The 15,320-nt window shown below is 38.9% G+C and overlaps 2 protein-coding genes across 9 annotated transcripts in view; one reads left to right on the top strand and one right to left on the bottom strand.

Moving 5' to 3' along the window:
• Window positions 1–6,043: 6,043 nt before the first annotated feature.
• Window positions 6,044–15,320, top strand: part of NPFFR2 (neuropeptide FF receptor 2) — a 364,459-nt gene continuing 355,182 nt past the window's right edge. For 5 of the 8 annotated variants that reach the window (XM_045056238.1, XM_045056240.1, XM_045056235.1 and 2 more), the window contains exon 1: window positions 7,951–8,368. The gene's annotated coding sequence lies outside the window, so the exon portion shown is untranslated. Of the gene's footprint in view, window positions 6,163–7,948; window positions 8,369–15,320 lie in introns of those variants that run through there. The other 3 variants (XM_045056236.1, XR_006597017.1, XR_006597016.1) reach the window with 3 other exon arrangements.
• The window catches only part of GC (GC vitamin D binding protein), a 31,786-nt gene continuing 26,802 nt past the window's right edge, over window positions 10,337–15,320 (bottom strand). Inside the window, exons 12-13 of the mRNA XM_006931069.5 lie at window positions 12,768–12,822; window positions 10,337–10,511 (exon numbers count right to left, since the gene is read on the bottom strand). Of these exons, the coding sequence (XP_006931131.3) occupies window positions 12,793–12,822 (30 nt within the window). The 3' untranslated portion in view covers window positions 10,337–10,511; window positions 12,768–12,792. The remainder of the gene's footprint in view (window positions 10,512–12,767; window positions 12,823–15,320) is intronic.

The following is a 15,320-nucleotide window of genomic DNA, read 5'->3' as shown; positions in this document are numbered from 1 at the left end:
GTGTCTGTGAAGTTTACTCAGGGTATACTTTGTTGAACAACATTCTTTAACCTTTATGTAATAAAATCCATCACTATTTTGCCTATGATTTGTCCTTTTTGAATACTTTTTAAAGTAGGCTGTTCCTGATATCATGTTATGAATATGTTTGCTTACATTTTTCTCTATCAACTTCAGAGTGTTATAATTTTATCTTAAAGACTTTAGTCCATTTGTATCTTTACATATGTTGTTTGATAGCATTCAGATTTAATTTTTCTACACATTGAAGAAAAATTCCAGACCATCTACAAAATAATCTAATGTTTTCACATTGATTTATGATGCCATTACTATAGTTTTAAGTTCCCATATATGCCTGGATTTATATTCTACTCTGCTTAACTATTTGTATGTTATTATATTGTTTATTATTTGTATGGCTTTGTATTTTGTCTTAATATCTGCTTATGCACATTCCCGGACATTACTCTTCTTTTTTTAGGCTTCTTTGTTATAGATGTTTTAAAATTTCTACATATATTTTCCAACAAGGATTTTGAATGATTCTTTAAAAAAATTCACCTGGAATTTTAATGGGGGATTGCATTTAATTTATAGATAAATTTGAAGAAAATTTATATTTTTATGACAGTCATTCACTTCAAGAGCATGGACTGTCTTTTCACTTATTCAGCCCACCTTTAATGATTTTATAAGACTTTTAAACTTTTCTGAATGCATGAGCAGAGTTTAGAAGCTTTCTTCTGCGTACTTTGCCCGAGGTTGAATCCACTACAATTCAACCTTCTTCCCCTACTATGTCCCCAAGTTCAAGACAGCCTTTAGAGAATTCTCCAGCCTTCAGACTCTCCAAACGTTCTCATAATTATTGTTATCATGGCGGTTAGTTCTTCAAATCATTTTAGTTTCCTTTCACATTTAGAGTTGTTCAGGTTTGGAGGAAAGAGTCAGCAGCTTGCTTTAAGTCACCATCCTGATAAGCCTGGTGCAATTTGTTGTTAAAGGGGCCTGAATAAGGCTGTGTATTGCTTTTGTGTGTGGGGGGAGGGGAGGGGCGGAGGGAAGAAGTCTCTTGCTTGATCCATTTCGGTACCTGTAAAATACAGACCTGACCTGAAAAACTGCAGGCCTGCGTGGAGGAGCACAAATGGAGACCCACATAGCACATGTCTAAATATTTGAACGTTTGAAAGCAATCTGACAAACTGTTAAATAAATAAAACATGTTGTATCCTCCTTGTTTGGCAAACATACTTTTACAACAACCTGAAAATCCAGGTTTAAGCTTAAAATCCTTAGATTCCTCTGAATTCTGCAACAGAACTTGGTAAAATGCAAAAAGCCAGCGTCTACCCAGTGGCCTGTCTCCGTCCACCTCCGTGGGGATCTCACACATATGCATATGCAGACCTTGGTCCACAAATCTAACCCCTGTCCACATCCTCTAGAGACAACTGCCTCTTGGGCCACCACAGTGTGGTCTTTCTAGTGAGGAGGGCTGTGCAGGTGCTGCAATGGAATGGAATTCTGGCATCCTGGGTACTAGAATGAGGTGTGGAAGGAGGAAGAGTAGATTCTAGGGTTGGCATATTCCTTTGGCTCCGTGGATGTCTGGCTCCATGGTGCCATGGGAGAGTCCTGGCTAGGCAAAGGCAAGAACAAGGTACCCTAAAGTGTGGTGCCCAGAGCTGGAGTTCTGTGTGCCTAGGTCTAAGGGAGGTAGTGGTCAAGTACTGTTGCTTTTTTTAGGCTTAGGCTTTGAAGAAATATCATCCATTCCATTTCAGTTCTGAAGAGGTATAGTTGTTGCCTAACCTGATGTAGGGGAGAACTTTCTGTTTTGGGGGTAAATTGAACTATGGATTATGAAAAGAAAGACATCTCCTCCCAAATTGCTTTTCTTCCTGTTCTACCTGCAGAATGTAGATGTGAATCACAAGTTTGCTCTTAGCCTGGCTCCTAAAAGAGCATGGACTGACTTAAAACAGAGGCTGGGAAGTGTGGATGGTGACTCGGGAAAGCAAGCCCTCTTTTATTTATTTTTTATTTTATTATTATTTTTTTAAATTAATGTTTTATTTATTATTTTCGAGAGACAGAGGGAGACAGGCAGAGCATGAGCAGGGGAGGGATAGAGAGAGAGGGAGACACAGAATCCGAAGCAGGCTCTAGGCTCTGAGCTGTCAGCACAGAGCCCCACGGGGGGCTCGAACTCAAAAACTGTGAGATCATGACCTGAACCAAAGTCAGATGCTTAACTGACTGAGCCACCCAGGTGCCCAACGAGCCTGCTTTTAATGAGACTTCACTAAGGATGGATCATATAGTTGTTTTGAAGTTGTGTTATGGTTAGGATTAAAATCAAATAATGTGTTTCCTTAATTATCTGTGCATAGAAAAAAGGGCTCAATCCTGAAAAGTCCACATCACTGATGTTCTTAGCATTTTATGTAATGGGATAAAACAGTCTTTTATTAAGGAGGGGAGGGTGAAGAGGACAAGATGCAATCTTTGTTCCTCTTTTGTAAGGACTGTGTTCTGGACTGGCAGAGTCATGAATCACTCTCTGCTTGGGAGGGGTGAACAGTACTGTACTTTGCATAAACTAGCAGAAAAGGTGCAAATCTCATAGGTACACAAGTCAGAGAGACAGTGGAGTTTAAACGACTGGTTACTTCTGGTTCCTGTTGTGTCTCAAATCTTCGTGAAGTCGATGAATGATAAATCGTGATAGCCTCATCGCACTTGCAGCACAAGGGATGGGTGGGTCTAGGTCGTGCCGCTGGTGTGCTCTGATAACCTGAGTTTCTGGGTAGAAGTCCAGTCCTTTCATGTTTTCTACATACGGCTCAGAATGTACGCAGTGGAGTGGAGGCAGTGACCAGTTTCATAGACAGGTGCTCCTGAGGGAAGTGTCTTCTTTTTAGTTATGTATTAAACCACAGTGCATCCTGCCTTCGTGGTCGTTTTCCAGGAACAGCTAAGAAATAGAAGAAAGATCTGGGAGGTCTATTTTCACAAACAATGATCTGGTCTAAGTTTACGGCAAGAATAATGCGGTTCTAAAATTTTTAACATGTCAGAAAATTTTATCAATGTTTGCATGATATAGCCATGGAAGTGCTTAGAGCAACCATTTTGAAATACAGTTGTGCTAATTAAAAATTATATAATCGACTATATATAATTGCCAATTGGTGACAACATTGATTTTATTTGAACCAAAGTTAATCACAGATTTCATCATTGCAGTCTTTTGAGTTAATGACTGATGATGCCTCACTATATAATTCTGTGCTTTTTACATAGAGACATTCTATTAGAAATTAGATTAATAGCTGAGTGTATTTGTCAGCCTGACTTGAATATATTAGACATCATAATTGGGAACATATGAATGACAATGAGCCAAATATGATAAACTGGATGAGAAAAACTCATTGTAGACTGTAATTCACTTTTCGATGGTAACTTTGTAGTAGTTTTGACCTTATTCTGAGTTTATATTAGTTTCTTATTTTCATCTGATTAATTTTATAATATCTAAATTTATTCTATGCACTACTTCTCAGATTACTGATCTAGAAAGTAATTTTTTAAAAATGGTGATTTTCTTTCTGCTCAGCAAATCTATATTTGGCTTAGACTCCTATTTACATGATTTCTCCAACCTTAGGAGTGCTTTGTCATATTCTGCATAGCCATTGCCAATGACAAATAGGTTGATCTACAAATTTTATCTGGAGGGTGGTTTTAAAATGTTTGCAAATCATTTGATACTTCATTCAACAACAAATGCAGTCTATCTCATCTTGTCTTGAAGCACTGCCTGTTAAAATAGAATGCAGTGGAAAGAGAAACTCAACAGGTGAACACAGGGGAAAGGAAGAAAAATAAGATAAAAACAGAGAGGGAGGCAAACCATAAGAGACTCTTAAATACAGGGAACAGACTGAGGGTTGTTGGAGGGGTGTTGGGTGGAGAGATGGGCTAAATGGATAATGGGCATTAAGGAGGACACTTGCTGGGATGAGCACTGGGTGTTATATGTAAGTGATAAATCACTGGGTTGTACTACTGAAGCCAAGACTATACCGTATGTTATGAATATAAATAAAAAAAAAATAAGTAAAAAAAATGCAGTGGGAAGGATGCTGCCTGACATCGAAGGGTTGATTAGAAAGGGCAGTTTCCAGGGACACCTGGGTGGCTCAGTCCAACTTCAGTCCAGGTCATGATCTCAGTTCACGAGTTGGAGCCCCGCATGGGACTCTGCTGACAGCTCAGAGCCTAGAGCCTGCTTCAGATTCTGTGTCTCCCTCTCTCTCTGCCCCTCCCCAGCTCTCTCTCTCTCAAAAATAAATAAAAACATTTAAAAAAAAAAAAAAGAAAGAAAGGACAGCTTCCACCATTATGTCTTAGGAAACTCAGGAATCTGTAGCCACCTAAGAAAGGTCTGGCTGTCCTGAGGCTGCCTGAGAAGACCACCTGACCAGACTACCTGGAGCCCGCCCTCTGGTTCCTTTTGGGCCCAGTCCAGCTTATGTGAATGGAACCACCTTCAGGATGGGCCCCACTTGCTGCCTGACTGCAACTGCACGAGAGACCCTGAGCTCAGTCAACTCGGATAGACGTGAGCAAACTTTTAATGATTGCAATTGTCTTCAGCTGCTCTGTCAGGGTGGCTTTTGATTAAGCCATAGTAAGCGGCACACTTACCAAGTAGTCCATGCTGTACCTGACTTACGGGAAGTGCTTAGTGCATGTTTAGTATTGCTAGATCAGTCTTCGCTGTTAGCTTGTGTTCATCTCACCGAACCCATGTTACCTGTAAATTAGATGTATTAGGATCTGGATTATCTGCCTCATGTAAATGTGAAGATTAGATGAGATCATAGAGGAAAAAGTAACATCAAAACTGCTTGAAAGCATGAAGTTGAACAAAAATCAAGATGGCTGCACTATTCTTCAGAGGAGCTTGATTTCAAATTTTTTTTTCAACTTTTTTATTTATTTTTGGGACACAGAGAGAGAGAGAGAGCATGAATGGGGGAGGGACAGAGAGAGAGGGAGACACAGAATCGGAAACAGGCTCCAGGCTCTGAGCCATCAGCCCAGAGCCCGACGTGGGGCTCGAACTCACGGACCGCGAGATCGTGACCTGGCTGAAGTCGGACGCTTAACCGACTGCGCCACCCAGGCGCCCCCAGAGGAGCTTGATTTTAAAGTAACCTTTTTCCTCTCTTCCCCAAACCTCTCCTCCTCTTTTGGTCTTTTGTTTCAGGAACCACACAGCCTGAAAAACCACTAAGGAGGCTGGCACACACACACAATTCGTGTAGAAACCAACTAGGTCCTGTATTTCCCTACCCACCCCTCCGCATCATCAGGCCCCTTCCTCTGGGTAGGCTTGCAGTTTCTGAAGACCTTAGCCTGCTTCAGTCTCCTTGCCCCACTAAGCAATACACCTCTTGTTCCTCTTTATCCCAAACTCTGTTTTCGAGTTATATTTTTGGCCCTGAAGCACACAGGTCAGTTATAGACAATGATACAGTGTGTAAAAAGTGAAGTGTCATACTAGTTTTTTTTTTTTTTTTTTTACATGTTCTTACCTAATCTTTTACATGTTCTTACCTAATTCTTACTCCGTCACTTATGCTATATTTAAAGAGAGAAAAATGGCTTAATTTTTTTTTTTCAAAATTTTAAACATTCTCAGGAACTAAATGAAAAAATTAGACTGATCATTTGGTTGTGTTGTGTACAAAGTTGCCAAATTGACACAGTTGTTGAAATCTCTGAGAATAAAAGTTGAAACTTCTGTATCTTGTTAACTTGGCTTTTCATGTTGTTCTAAATAGAGCTGTAGCACAAAGTAAGCATATTCCAGGTGATTAGTACTGTTTTATGAAAATCTGATTTCAGAATAGATTTCTGCACGGCCATCTGTCTTTAGGCCTGTCAACCACAAGGTGGAGGCAAAGATTTTTATTTGAAACAGGCACGCCTTCCAGAGGCTTTTCATGGTGCAACACACAATGTGACAAAGATCCATATTTCTGATATTGAAGCGTGGGAAGAGACACTAGTTCATTGTTGGAAACTTTCTTACTGGGGTAGAAACAATACAGAACTTCTAAACTGCTCATCTGTGGATGGGTAAGTAGGTACTATTGTTAATTGCAAACTAGAATTTGCTGAAAAGCATTAGTTATACAACAGGGAGATTTGTGGTGGTGGGTGTAGTGCAAGGAATAATTAGGTACTTTTCTTGGCCTAATAGGGAAAAAAAAGCTCAGATCCTGGAAGAAATGGATAAGGATGGAATAGCTTCTGGAAAGGGGCATCTTTTGACTTGATTATCTATGACTAGGTTTCTTTCTTTCTTTCTTTCTTCCTTCCTTCCTTCCTTCCTTCCTTCCTTCCTTCCTTCCTTCCTTCCTTTCTTTCTTTCAAGTTTATTTATTTATTTTGAGAAAGAGAGAGAACACATGACAGCACAAACCGTGAGGGGCCAGAAGAGAGGGAATAGAGAGAGAATCCCAAGCAGGCTCTGCACTGACAGTGCAGAGCCCCACACAGGGCTCAAACTCACGAACTGTGAGATCATGACCTGAGCAGAAACCAAGAATCCTCCCCTATGACTGGGTTTCTTCAATGGGAGACAAAAATTTCACTGAATAATTAAAAAAAATGTTTATTTACTTTTGAGAAAGAGAGAGAGAGAGTGAGCAGGGGAAGGGGCAGAGAGAGAGAGAGAGGGAGACACAGATTCCGAAGCAGGATCCAGTGTCCCCACTATCAGCACTGAGCCCAATGCAGGGCCTAAGCCCAGGAACCGTGAGATCATGACCTGAGTTAAAGTCAGCCGCTTAACAGACTGAGCCACTAAGGCGCCCCGCGTTGTATAATTGACAACATTTTCCTAATGCAATGGCAGACGGAGAGAAAATGATGTTAGAAATTTACCCTTGCCCTGGGTGGCTCAGTTGGCTAAGCATCTGACTCTTGATTTCGGCTCAGGTCATGATTTCACAGTTAGTGAGTTCAAGCCCTGAGTAGGGCTCTATAATCACAGTGCTGAGCCTGGCTGGGATTCTCTCTCTCTCCCTCTCTCTCTGCCCCTCCCCTGCTCTCTCTCTCTCTCTCTCTCTCTCTCTCTCTCTCTCAAATAAACTTAAAAAACAAATAAATTTACCCTTAGCCAAAAGGTCCTTAACTGGTTAATTTCAGAAGTCTCCCTTTTCCTAATGTGGGTGAGGGTGTCAAGCTTCTAAGGCAGTGATTTGCAGGCTTTTGCACTTCAGGTTCCACTCAAGACTGATTACCCATCTAGCCCCTCTCCCACCCACCTTCCTCCATCAATCCCCAGTTTGTTCTCTATCTTTAAGAGTCCTGTGGCTTATTTTCCTTGCTCTCTCCCGCCACCAATCCTCCTTAGGTTCATCTGTTTTGTTTCTTAAATTCCACGAATGAGTGAAATCATATGGTATTTGTCTTTTTGATGAATCACTGAATTCTACTCCTGAAACCAATATTACACTATGTGTTAACTAACTAGAATTTACAGAAAAATTCGAAAAGAAAAGAAAAGAAAAAGACTAGTTAAATCTGTGTCTCTGGGAATTGTTGGTCTCTCATTTGGGTGAAGGTGAGGCTTTCATGGTGGGAAGATCAGAGTCATAAAAACACAAGCTTCTAAGCCTTCAGGTTTATTTTTAGCTATTTGGAAATTGGGTACACTGTCAAGTTGATGGAATTCTTGTTTCATGAGAGTTTATTGCTGTTGAATTAAATGACATCATAGACACAATCCCTTTGCTATGTTTTTAAATTAAAATCTCCATAAAAAAAGAGCTTTGTTTTTGTTGAAGGCTTTCCAGGAAAAGGTATTGATGGTGTAGACCATTAAGGTGATGGTTGTCAGGTGACAGTTCGAGAATCACCTGTGAAATGACTTAGGCATCTAGAAAAGCACAGGGGGTCAGTGCTACAATTTGAAAGACAGTAAGCCTGATAAAGGACAGTGGAAATAAAAGAAGTTTTGTGTGATGGCTACCCTTTTTTGTGTCAGTTTGGCTAGGTTATGGGGGCCATTTGTTTAGTCAAATGTTAGTCTCGACATTTCTGTAAATGTATTTTGCAGATGTGATTGACATCTACCATCAGCTGACATGAAGTAAAGGAGATTACTCTTGATGATATGCAAATGCCTCATCCAATCAGTCAAAGGCTTTAAAAGGAAAAACTGAGACTTTCCAGAGGAGACTTTTACCTCAAAGGTGCAGCACAGAAACAAATCCTTTGTGGTTTCCACACTGTTGGCCTGCCTTGTGGACTTCAGGCTTGCTGGCTCCATGACTATGTAAGCCAATTCTATAAAATCTCTTCATTTCTCTATCTCCTCTTAGTTCTATTTTTTTGGAGAACCCTTATCGATATAGTGTGTAAGTGCCATTTTTAGAAATACAGTTTTATTTGTTTTATCATGGTGAGTATCTGGTTTCTGGAAGAAGGTGATAGGCAATGCATAAAAAACAGGATTATTTAATAGACACAAGTAAATTCAGCTATGGTTGACAGTAGATGGAAATTCAAAAGCATGTCTTTAACGATGAGAAGCACTTAGGAAGTAAGTGTAAGTTTTGGCAATATCTTCTCAAAAGACCTCTGCTTCCCATAAAGCGGAACAAATACAGGCATAATTATGCATGTAAAGTCTAAAATTAAAATTCTTGTATTAGAATGATGGTGTATTTGGGTCAGATATGCTTAATATAAAAAAATAATGAAAGGTGTTCGGAGTTGGCTGGAAAATCTATCCACAGGAGCCCTGAAAACACTACTTCAGCCCATCATGTAATACTTATTGAATACTTAGTGGCAAAAAAACACCCGGTGCTGCTTGGTCAGGCATAAAAATGCTTGACCAAAATTGACTTGTTTGTAGTGATTAATGAACATTTTGTGAATGTAATTTCTCAAATAAGAACAGAGTAGAATTTTCCAAGATTAAATTTACAGAGAGATAATTCTGGGTGACATCCAAAGAAAAAGGGGTCTGTGGTTAAATTTAGGGAATACCGAATTGTACACAGCAAATTGTGATTCTTCAAGGGAGCTAACCTAGATTGTTTCCAGAAGTAGTTTAGTTAAGGAACACATTCTTCAAGTATGCCCATTAATCTTGCATGGCATACTGGACCTTGAAAACGAAGTCTCTTCTTCTTTATTGTTGCATTGGGCCATTCATTTGCCTTTTTGGAGTTTCATTCTCTCATTTTTATCAGTGACGTTTACATATCAGAATTGGTTTTGAAACTTCAGCAAGGTACTTTCAGAATTGATAAAGAACTTTAAGAAATCTAAAATACTGCCTAAGTATGTAGCATATAGTTGGTTGCCTCTTTTTTTTTTTTCTTCATTGTATCTGAAGAACTCATTTGAGGTTAATTTCCTAACATTAGGGAATATTTGTGTAAGGTAGGACTCAACCTTCTACCGACACTGCCAAAGGACAGGCATTTTACTTCCCAGATACTGGCAGCTAAAGTCTTGAGCATTTGACCTTGACTTAGTTAATGAAATTCTCCCTGCTGGGACTTAGAATCTTGAGGAGTGACCAGGGATGATTTTGGTTAATGTGACTCCAGTTACATTTGCTATAAAATCTATATCTCTACCATAGAACTCTATATCCACCATGAGATAAATGTAAAGTCCTTCAGGTAATTAATTATAAATATAGAAGTTTTCCTTGGCTTGTATTGGTTTGAGAGGTATTTATTTGAAAGCTATGATCTTTTTTCAAAACTAAATATGTTGAGTTAGAACACCTTCACTTTCCCTGAGCAAAGAAAGCACATAGAAATATTCTCTACAGTGTACACATGATAAATTGGATTAAGCGGAAATCAGGTTTTTAGAATTTTGACCCAATAAATTGCTCTGAGGAGTCCTCTTTAACAAAAACTTGTTCAGGCCACAGAGATTTTCTTTTTGCAAGGTAGATGTTACTTAATCCCATACAACCTGCACCTGGGAGCAAGGTTTTCTCCAGAAGGTGGTGGTGATGGTTCTTAAGGAAGTGAGTAATCCCAGGCTATTTATGATAGAAGCCTGGCTAACTTTTCCTTAATGGTACCTATTAGGCCTGAGGAGCAATTAAGGAATGGAACTTCGTGTACTGGGAATTTGAAAGTGGATACTTAACGTTGTGAATCTTCTAGAAATAGATAGAAAACAGGTGCTTGTAAGGTTGGGGCTGCCTATCTCAGCATTTTTGTGAAAATCACAAGGACAGGGCTGAAGATCAACATGGTGACATCCTTGGTGACATTTATGATCTGCATTGTATTTATTTTATAGCAAATTATTATCCTTCTCATTTTATAAAGATACTGTAGTTCATAAAAAGCAGGAAGTATTCTACTGGTCTCCCCAGGAGCTCTGGTTTTGCCTAGGTAAGGCCATCAGATGTTGTTCCCAGGTTGGTTCCAGCACTAGATCTATGAGAACAAGGCAAATAAATGTTAGACAAACAGCTAATGGGCACAATCATAATACTGCTCAGCAGAAGTTTATAAGATCAGGTTATTTTTATGTTTTAAGAGAAACCTGTCTAGCATGACCCATATATCCACTGTGACCCACCTGATGGGGCCAGAATAAAAATGTAAGAAATTCCCAAAACCTGTACATAAGGCCATCACTGTTGTTATGCCAAGGTATATCATAGCTTTTCTTTTCTTCTTTGAACTAAGGATGTATGTAGCTTTGTGCTCTGAGAATGTTCTCTGCCATAGCAAAAAACACAGCAACCATGAGGCTTCTTAGTCATGGGATTGAGAGGATAGTTTTTTATTTTAGTAAAACACTTATGTAAGTTCTTATCAAATCCCCTTCTACACTGTAATGAGCCAAATGTGTCTCTGTTTTGATTCTCACCCCCCCCCCCAAGATACTACAGCAGTTATACCATAGTTCTATTTGCACCGTGCAAGAAATTCTACCTTTCATTGTCCTGTGTGAGGTTATGTCTGAGGATGAGACAGACACACCTGTGTTTTCCTCACTTGTTTCTTTCAAAGTGCAAGCACCTGGCTATGCTGAGTTCTTAGGTTTCTCTCATGTAAGCACCTGCTGAGTGTAATTCTGATAGTGCTTTCTACCCAACTTGAATCTTCAATGTGGACCAAATCCTTTATCTGTTGGCAACTCGGGGAACACCATTTCCAAAGCTGAAGGAAAAAGATAACTAGATTTATGGGATTTATTAAGAGACCATAATTCTCCAGGGAGACCTACAAATGTGGCCACAATCCATCAATTTTGGGGCTTGAAGAAAGAAAGTGATCAAGGGGACCACTAACTGTCCAGATGACAACTCAGGTTTACAATGGTTTTAGTTAATCAAATAGCATCACACTGTTGACTGGAAGACCTGAATCATAGGTGTCCTTGAGGATGAGAACACCTTGAGACAAAGGCTTCTGCTTCTATAAGGCCAAATCTCTGACGAGATGAAGGCTTTCACTGAGAAGACAGGCAGGGCTAGCCAGTTGGTTTAACAGTTGTAGGAACTGCTTCCTACTAAACAATATGTGCCACTTCGGTCATTGGAGAGCTGATGTGTTCTAGTAAGAGAAAAATCAAAAGAAAATGGATCTATTCTAGAACAATTTAAAATCTGAAAAGACTGTCTGGGGGAAACTTGTTTTAGTTTAGATTTACATCTGTAATAGAAGCAACTGTAGCAACTTTGCTAATAGTATTTCTTGGCATTTTATACACATCACCTCACCTTCATCGTTACAACAATGCTGGGAGGAGCAGTTGTAATTTTCTTTTTACAAAAAAGGTAACCGAGCTTTAGGGGGTATAGATAACTTGCTCACAGAGATGGATAGTTGGAGTGGAGATTCTAATGTAGACTGGGTAATTCCCCAAATTTCTGTGACCACCACCCCCTCCATTGTACTGCCTCTGAGTGTTAATTTTCTTTTTTACTGTTTCAGATGCAAATAGTTTATATTGAAAGCCTGAATGTGGTAGAAGAATTTAATTTCCTTAGCCAATGGCTTTTGCTTCCACATTATTCTTCGGAATGTTGTCAGTAAATTAGCAAAATAAAAATCTTACAGTGGTGAAAAGCCTCAGTTCAAGTAAGGTCTGAGATAGACCCAAATGATTGTTTTCATCACTTTAAATCTCAGAAGTAATCTCTTTAAAATGAATATAATTAAATCTGGAGAGAATAATTCTGTTAATTTGCAGAGTTGAGGTCACCTTCAGTTTAAAGTATGGGGTTCTAGCTTCTGTTCTTAGCCTCTTCATGTATTTTTTAATGGGTAAAAATGTAATATTTAAAATAAGTGAGTGAGAATATTTCAAACATGCTTTAATTTGAAAAATGCCTTTCTCCTCCTAAGAGCCCTGTGGTCTTTAAGACTTGGTGAACTCGGTCTTTAAATCTTTAAACTTTTAATTCATCAAAATCCCTGAAATGATCTCTATGCTGTCATTACCTTAGATGTGAGGTTGTAATAGGTATGTATCAAGCTGGAGACCTGGTTTCTAGTCCTAGACAGGTCAGAAGTTGGTTGTGTATGCTTGTATAAGCTCTCTAACTTTTTCGCATACTTAATATTTTCATCTGTAAAATCAGTTTGAATAGCTAATAAAAAGGAGACTATTCAAATGCTGATGTTTAAAATACATTGTATAAATCTACATTCTTTGCTGCCTTCAAAAACTATACTTACCTAAGACAATACACATGCATCAGGACTATAGGGTATTTTTCATTTCAGCCTCAATCTGCAATGAAAAAAAAGTCTTCTAAGTCAAAGTATTTTGTAGACTGTTGCAGATGGTATACAAAAATGTGAAACTTGCTTGGGGAAAAGATTCTTGTCAAAATGTCATTTCATATTAAATTATTTATTGGCCATCATTGACGTTTGGTTTTATACTGTCTCTGCTCTTAAAATTTACAGTGTCCCAGGAAAAACAGACCAGAAAAAAAGTCAATAGTTAATAAGATCTAATTATTGGGTGTGCACAGAGTACAAAGAGAAAACAGAAGAGCTTGAGTGTCAGGGAAGGACTCCCAGAGGAGGTGAGGTTTAAATTGTATCCTGAAACCTGAACAATTTAGTCAGGATGAAGTAGAAGATTAGGCAATAGGGGATGAGTCATAATGTGCAAAATCCTTGAGGTAAGAGCAAGCTTAAGGTACTTGAAAACTTGCAAATAGTTCAGGAGAGTCAAAGGAGGAAGAACAAGAAGTAATGGTAGATCTGACTGAAGGGGCAAAGGTCCAAACTCTATTTAAAGACAAAACAAAACTTTAGATGCAATGGAGAGCAATTATAGGAATGTATTAACTATTTGGTATTTTACAAAGATTATTCTGATCTCCGTATAGAGATGAGGTTAGGTGTAAGAAAAGGAAGGGGGGGGGGATACAACCAATCGGGATGTTGTAATCCAGGCAGAGCATTGCCTCAATTTAAGTACCAGTAACTTAGAAGTAGATAGGGAGACCAAGATACTGAGGTGTTAGAATCATAGAATCAGTAGGATTTGGAATTTGGACGAATATGGAAAACAGGTGAAATACAGGAGTATTTGTTATCTTAGACAGTGGGTGAATTGTGATATTCATAAATTTAGGAAATACAAGAGGAGGTTTTTAAGGGGAAGATTTGGGGCTCGTTGAATTTGAATTTCTTCTGGAACAAGAGAGCCCCATAAAGTTGGATAAAATGCTCAGTGCTGAAGGAAGAGATCTTGGCCTGAAGGTAGGGATTTGGAGATTAAAGGCATGTCTTTGGATGAGAATGCTCAAGGAAAATGTACTATAAAGATCAAGGAAAAAAAAATCAAGGAAGAAAACTCTGGAATGGAGGTAAAGGATGGCTAGAAGAGGACAGTATAAAACAGCATGAGAAGGGAAAACTCCTAGAAGGACAAAAGGTAGAAAATGACGATACAGATGCCAAAGAAATTGTTTCAAGAAGGAAGGAATAGTTGTGAGTGTCAAGTGTTTTTGCAGAGAAGGCTGGTAAGAAAAGGACTGAAAAACGTTGGTTAGATTTAGCAAGAAGGAGATGGTCAGTGTAATGTTATTGTTATGGTACCATCAGAAGTTCTGTGAAGAACTAAAGAATTAACAGGTGTGAGGAAAGAACATACTATTTCAAAAATCTTGGCTGTAAGGGGAGGAGAAAAGAAAAATAATGAGGGAGTAGTGTCTAAAATGTCTTATTTAAGGTCAGGAGAGAAGTAACTTTAAATTGGATGAAGCCAGTAAAAAAGGATTGTTGAAGCAAAATAAGTATAACTAATGGAAGAAGAACAAGGTAGTGGGATGGGTGGCATTCAGATGGACAAAGCTGACCCAGCACAATTTTTGTTCAACTTCAGAAATAATTTTGGATTTCAGTCAATAATTAAGTCTTTTTGTATCTATACTTTGATTTTTGTATCATTATTAGCTAAGTTGGGGCTGAAGTCTATGACCATGCCTGGAGTGGGAGTAATGGACTGCAAAGGAATAAACATGATTTTCCTAACATCTGGTAATCTTTGCATATTTCCTTAGACCCATCTGTAAAAGGGAAATTAAAAATAGTACCTTTCACTTAGAAAGGTTTTAGATTATTTTATAAATACATGCGCGTAAGGCTATTATCCTTCACATTTAATAATGGCTTAATAAATGCTAGCTATGATGTTGAGGATCATAAAAGCTACTTCTAAGAGCTAGGATAAGCTGTAGTGGATATGCCAGTCTCCCCTGTAGTATGGGCGAAAGAGAGGGGGAGGAGAGAGTCTGTCTCCTCCTTGCCTGGCTCCCACTTGGCCATTTGTGGTTGTCTTTGTTGTCAAAATTGTAATGACCAACTCCAGCATGTAACAGAGACTTTCTGAAACTTTCTGAAACCATATTTAATGCCCCTAGCACTCTGTTGGGATCTTAGAGGAGCATAGTAATGAGTTCTCAAAAGAATCCATGGTAGTGCCGGGACTGAATGATGGGTGGAGAGGAAAAATATTAGAGTCTAATTTTACAACTGTTTCTGCAGCTAATGAGCTTCTAGGAGATAATAATAATATAATAGAACTAGTTCTGAGGGTACCATGATGAAGCTAAAAGAAAATTACACTGGTGGCTATTTGCTGGTCATTTCAAGATCAGGGTGAGGGGTAGGGATAGGTCAACTCCTAATGTTAATTTAGTCTGGTTCAGAAGCCCCTTTGCCGTTCTTCTAGTGGCTGTGCCAAGTATATTTAGAATGGCAGAGGCAGAT

This window comes from Felis catus, chromosome B1 (genome assembly GCF_018350175.1).
Source record: "Felis catus isolate Fca126 chromosome B1, F.catus_Fca126_mat1.0, whole genome shotgun sequence".
Classification (NCBI taxonomy): Eukaryota; Metazoa; Chordata; class Mammalia; order Carnivora; family Felidae; genus Felis; species Felis catus.
Note: the sequence above shows the minus strand (reverse complement) of the source record. Positions and strands in the feature narration are given on the sequence as shown.